The 5,941-nt window shown below is 34.2% G+C and overlaps 1 protein-coding gene across 2 annotated transcripts; it reads right to left on the reverse strand.

The window, feature by feature from the left end:
* Positions 1–1,087: 1,087 nt before the first annotated feature.
* LOC110633524 (receptor-like protein 9DC3) lies at positions 1,088–5,397 on the reverse strand. 2 transcript variants are annotated; one of them, XM_058133642.1, is made up of 3 exons: positions 5,077–5,394; positions 1,636–4,422; positions 1,088–1,354 (listed from the first exon to the last, which is right to left on the reverse strand). In XM_058133642.1, exons 1-2 carry the CDS (start codon positions 5,360–5,362, stop codon positions 1,682–1,684), a joined length of 3,027 nt encoding a protein of 1,008 aa, XP_057989625.1. In that variant the 5' UTR covers positions 5,363–5,394; the 3' UTR covers positions 1,088–1,354; positions 1,636–1,681. The 2 variants fall into 2 exon arrangements, with proteins under 2 accessions (XP_057989625.1, XP_057989624.1); XM_058133641.1 differs by having other exon boundaries at positions 1,636–5,397.
* Positions 5,398–5,941: the final 544 nt, after the last annotated feature.

The following is a 5,941-nucleotide window of genomic DNA, read 5'->3' on the forward strand; positions in this document are numbered from 1 at the left end:
GGGAGACTTTGAAGACTTCAGAATCTGGAGGGAGAGGCATCATCTCATCAGGCCCTCTCAAGTTTTTATTCTCGTTCCCTTGTTTATTTTTATTTAAATCCCTGTACTTCATTTTGTAGGATTATATTTATGGATTTTGAATGAAAGAACTTGTGTTTGGATCTTTGATTACGATTAACCAAATTTTATGCTAGCTCGGATTTTTAATTCAATTTAATCTTTATAATATGGATTTTCTTAATCTTTATGCTATTGGGTGTTTCTTGAATGTTTGATTGATTTTATTTTGTGATAAAGTAATGGAAGTTAAGGTAGCAAAACTTTTCCAACCCACTAATTTGGTGGACTGAAAAAGTGAGGATTTTAAATGTTTTAAAACTTTCAAAAATCTTACATTTTTAAAAAAAACCTTCCTCTCAAATAAGTATGCTACTTTAAAACTCGTCTTTTACCTCCAAAAATTTTCTCCCAGACAATTATAGAAATAATAGTTGGAGCGGGAGTATAAAACATGACCTATGGGAATTTTTATAATTTGCTATATCTATTGGGAGATAGGTAATAGATTTTTATTTAATATTTTCGGTACACATCAGAAGAGAATATTGAATTAAATTAGGATTGTTCTTCCTTGCATCTGCTAATTCAATTCTGAATTGTCAACTAGTAGAATTGAGTTGAATTAGGTCCTGGAAAAATCGTAACTTGATATCAAGATACCCTAGTGCCTCAATTTATTGGTTTTTGCAGCTGGTTGAATTTGGTTATTGAATAGGTTAAATTAATTGGTTGAATTTGGTTATTGATTAGGTTAATTTAATTTTAGTTAATTTGATATCCTTCGACTTCGATAATCTAGATGATAATAGGGTTACAAAGATTTTAGATATTCAGTCTCCAATTCTTGTGGGATTGATAACTCTAGTCATCATTCTATTATTTGTGATGAGTCTATGCATTTGCAGATATGCCCTATCAATCTCCAAAGTACCATATAAAAAAAAAAAAATCAGTATCTTAATGAGATTGGAGATTATTTAAAAAATAAATAAAAACCAACCAACATATAATTAAGGCCAACTAGAAATGAAACTCAACCCAAACATGACATTTAAATTAAAATGAAATGTTACATCAACTCAGAACTTTAGAAATACAAAAAATTTCTTCATCAAAGAAACTTTTATACCTAAAGAAAAAACAGAGACAAACAGAGAACCATAACATGATAAACTTAGACATGATAGAACAATTGTGCCATAAATTTGCCCTTGCATTCATATGCGCTATGCATCAGAGACCGTATCTTCATTTCATTTGGCAACAATTTTGTGTCTTCTTAGATGCTCTTCATCTACATAACAAGGTAGAAATTCCAAAAACAAAAAAAGAATTGTAAGAAATCTATGATAAATGGATACTAAAAAACATTGGATGCAGTAAGATCATAAAAGATGAATTATATATAGTGCTAAATGGATGCAATCTTACAACAATAAGATCATATATATTGCTAATTAACAATAAGAATAATTTATTTCCTAAAAAATCATAGTATATTTAAATAGAAGAGAAAAGGAAAGCTGATTAAGATGAAATTATATGCTAAGTAAGAAATATCACGAAATATATTACCTGTAAACATCAGTTGCGTTGAAAAGTTTCTCCTTTATGAACAATTTTAATTGTTGAATCTTTTTATCCTTCGATGCCTTTCACCTTCAACCATCCTCACAAACCATGTAGGTTTTCTTGTTTTAAACACAATATATCCCATTACAACACCAAATATTACTCCACATCCATACCCTGCCAATACAGGTTTCCACCCAAATCCAATTTTAGATTCGGAATCATCTTCTTTTGATCCTGTTGGTTTTTGCCTCTCCCCATTATCACATTTTTCTAGCGGAAATCCACACAATCCCAAATTTCCTTCATATGAAGTGTTATCAAATGTGTTGAACTGCTTTCCTTCAGGTATGGGTCCTTCAAGTCGATTATGCGAAACCCGAAATACTTGCAAAAATGTTAAATCTGCCAATTGCATTGGAATCCTTCCAGTAAGAATATTAAAAGAGAGGTCTAATGATTCCAAATTACTCAAATTCCCCAATGATGGTTGAATATTGCCTGTGAGTTGATTGTGAGACAAGTTGAGCAGCTTAAGTGATTTAAGCTTTCCAATCGTTTGAGGAATCTTCCCCGTGAATTTATTGCCCGACAAATCAATGGTTGTAAGAAGTGTTTGGATTTTCACCAACTCAATCTGCAATCCTTTGAATGTTAGACTAACAGAATAATTATACGAATAAATTCGATCCCCCATGTATTTCATTTTCACATCAAAATTCGTCATTGCTTCGAAATTATTGAAATACTCTGTAGGTAAAGGTCCACTAAACATGTTGTTGGACAGGTCAAAAATTCGTAGCTTTAAAAACGAATGATTGGCAGAGGACCCTTTCACCAAGCCGTGGAGTTTATTGGATTGTAGCACTAGAACTTGTAGCTTCGGAAGAGTTTCCAAAAAATGGGGGAATGTGTCATTTATAGTATTGTTGCCAAGATCTAAAATTTCCAAATCTTTACAATTGGAAATGGATGGTGGGATTCTTCTTTGCAATTGATTGCCATTGAAGTTCAAATATCTCAAGCTGCTGCCTACTGAAAATGTTTCAGGGATGGTTCCATGGAACTTGTTCATGCCCAAATGCAGCACTGATAATTTGCTACTGAAATTTCCCAAACATTGTGGGATGAAGCCGTTCAAACTATTTTTTGACAAGTCAAGAATTTCAAGAGAATTTAGCTTGCAAACTGCATAAGAGAGTTCTCCTATCAGTTTGTTGGATGAAAGAATGAGAACACGCAAGTTCACAAGTTTGAAAATTGAACTTGGAATTGGGCCGTGCAACTTGTTATTGCTCAAATCAATATACCCCAATTGATTACCTTGGAATGGACCTAAATGGCCGGTGAGCTGGTTATTCTTGAGGATTAAAATGCACAATTGAGGTAGGGTAAATAGTGAGGGTGGTATTGTTGAATTTAACAAGTTATTGGATAAATCGAGGATTGTTACATTTGAAAGCCTGCTTCCTTGGAAAGGGATAGGACCTGTAAACCGATTATTTGATAAAAATAATTCATTGAAGTTTGTAAAATAATTAGGAATTTGACCACTGAGATTGTTGTTTTGGAGGTCCAAAATTTGAAGCTGTTTAAGGTTTTCAAATGAGGAGGGAATCTCACCATTAAAATTGTTGTAGGAGAGATACAATAAAGAGAGTTCCTTGAGGCTTCCAAGTGAGGATGGAATTTGACCACCGAGATTATTGTTTTGGAGGTTCAAAATTCGAAGTTGTTGAAGGTTTTCCAATGAGGAGGGAATCTCACCATTAAAATTATTAAAGGAGAGGTCCAATGAAGAGAGCTCCTTAAGGCTTCCAAGTGAGGATGGAATTTGACCACTGAAATTGTTATTATTGAGGCACAATTTGTCAAGCTGTTTAAGGTTTTCAAATGAGGAGGGAATCTCACCATTAAAATTGTTAAAGGAGAGGTCCAATGAAGAGAGTTCCTTGAGGCTTCCAAGTGAGGATGGAATCTGACCATTGAGAGTGTTGTTGCAGAGGTTCAAAGAATTAAGTTGTTTTAGGTTTTCAAATGAGGAAGGAATTTCACTGTTAAAACTGTTATAGGAGAGGTCTAATGAAGAGAGTTCCTTAAGGCTTCCAAGTGAGAATGGAATTTGACCACTGAAATTGTTATTATTGAGGTACAATTTGTCAAGCTGTTTAAGGTTTTCAAATGAGGATGGAATCTCACCACCAAAATTGTTGTAGGAGAGGTCCAATGAAGAGAGTTTCTTAAGGCTTCCAAGTGAGGATGGAATCTGACCACTAAGATTGTTGTTTTGGAGGTCCAAAATTTGAAGCCGTTTAAGGTTTTCAAATGAGGAGGGAATCTCACCATTAAAATTGTTGGAGGAGAGGAACAATAAAGAGAGTTCCTTAAGGCTTCCAAGTGCGGATGGAATTTGACCGCTGAGACTGTTGCCGATGAGGGACAATGTATCAAGCTGTTTAAGTTTTTCAAATGAGGAGGGAATCTCACCACTAAAATTGTTCATGGAGAGGTCCAATGAAGAGAGTTTCATAAGGCTTCCAAGTGTGGATGGAATCTCACCATTAAAATTGTTATTGGAGAGGTCCAATAAAGAGAGCTCCTTAAGGCTTCCAAGTGAGGATGAAATTTGACCAGTAAGATTATTGAATTTGAGGACCAAAGTAGCAAGCTGTTTAAGGTTTTCAAAAGAGGATGGAATCTCACCATTAAATTTGTTAATGGAGAGGTCCAACGAAGAGAGTTCCACAAGGCTTCCAATTGAGGATGGAATTGTGTTGTCCGGGAATTCCCCTAGCAATTCACAAGATGAGAGTGCAAGTGACGATAAAGAAGAAGAGAAATTCATAAAAGAACTGGGTTCAACCATAGACATGTTCACTGCACTCAAGTGGAAGTCTCTTATCTTGGTTAGATTTCTAACAAGCTTGTCAAAAATCATTGGTTCTAATGTCAAACCACCATAAGAAGAAAGCTGAAGTGAAACCAATTTGGATAGATGACTGATATCTGGGAATTTTCCTTGAAATATGCAATACCTAAGTTTGAGAGATGTCAAAGAAGAAGACAAATTCATCATGGAACTAGGTGCGTCCAAAGGCATGTTTACATAACTCAAGTCCAATTCCTGTAAATGGGTTAGGTTTTGAGCAAGCTTCTTAAAAATAGTGGTTTCTAGCATCAAACCATTATTCCAAGAAAGATCAAGAGATACCAAACCAGACAGATAAGAAATTTCTAGTGGAATTTGGCCCGCAAAAACAGAGGAATTTAGGTTAAGAAATGTTAAATTAAAAAAATGGCCAAACTGAGGTACAATTTGAGAGTGATTAAAGTCATTCTTGGAGAGGTCAAGCTTTTGGAGATGAGGAAGGAAGAAAAGAGAATTATTAGAATGGATAGTACCATAAAGCAAGCTAGAAGAAAGGTCAAGACCAATTACATTACCCGTATCTATGTTGCAAGTGACCCCTTCCCACAAGCAGCAATCTGTGTCCTCCTTCCAAGACTCTGTCTTAGGATAAGGCTTGGGGTAAGGGGAATCCCAGGTAGAAGGAGCACTTTTAATGAAAAAGGTTTTCTTGAATTGGAGCAAGGCAAGACTCTGGTCATGTTGACACGGCATGGCTGGAGAGGAGGAATTGAAAGAAAAAGGTAAAGAAGAAGCAGCTTGGAAATGCAAGTGAAACAAAAGGAAGCAGAGAAAGTGAGCAAGCCATAGTAGACTAGCCATTCTCTTGAAGTGGAAAGCTAAAGTTGAAAAGTTGAGTTATTAAAAAATCAGTGTAAGCATTTGGTATTTATAGTCCGAATGGAGAGAGGAAAAATAATTTGTATATGATGAGTTATTTGTTTGTAATGTCCGCAGGGCGTCGATACCGAAGACCAAATAAAGAGTTGGACATTATAATTTTTTTCTTTTTTATATTAATTTTAAAAAAATGTTTTCTTAACTCCTATATTAGGAGATGAACAGCCACAAAAGTTTAAATAATAACAGTAATAATCTAATATACATTATAAAGCTAAAATTGAAAAATAAGAGTTACAATTAAATGCCAAGTGGTTTAATATGGCATTAAAATTAGTAAATTCACTTCAATTAAGGGAATTGGGAATTAGGAAAAATATTATTAGGAATAAATAAATTATTATTTTATTAAAATTCATTCTCCTTTTATCTTTTCTTATTTCTTAATTGTATAGTTGTTTTACCATTTGTTTGGATTGAGTGAAATGGAAAGAAGGGAAAAAAATAATTTCTTCAATTCCTCTTGTTTAGGCATTAAATAGAATTGAGAAAGAAGGAGAA

The sequence above is a fragment of the Hevea brasiliensis genome, chromosome 14 (assembly GCF_030052815.1).
Source record: "Hevea brasiliensis isolate MT/VB/25A 57/8 chromosome 14, ASM3005281v1, whole genome shotgun sequence".
NCBI lineage: Eukaryota > Viridiplantae > Streptophyta > Magnoliopsida > Malpighiales > Euphorbiaceae > Hevea > Hevea brasiliensis.

Coding starts and splice junctions, on each gene's coding strand:
- LOC110633524 (XM_058133641.1), bottom strand. CDS start 5,362: ATGGCTAGTCTACTATGGCTTGCTCACTTTCTCTGCTTCCTTTTGTTT.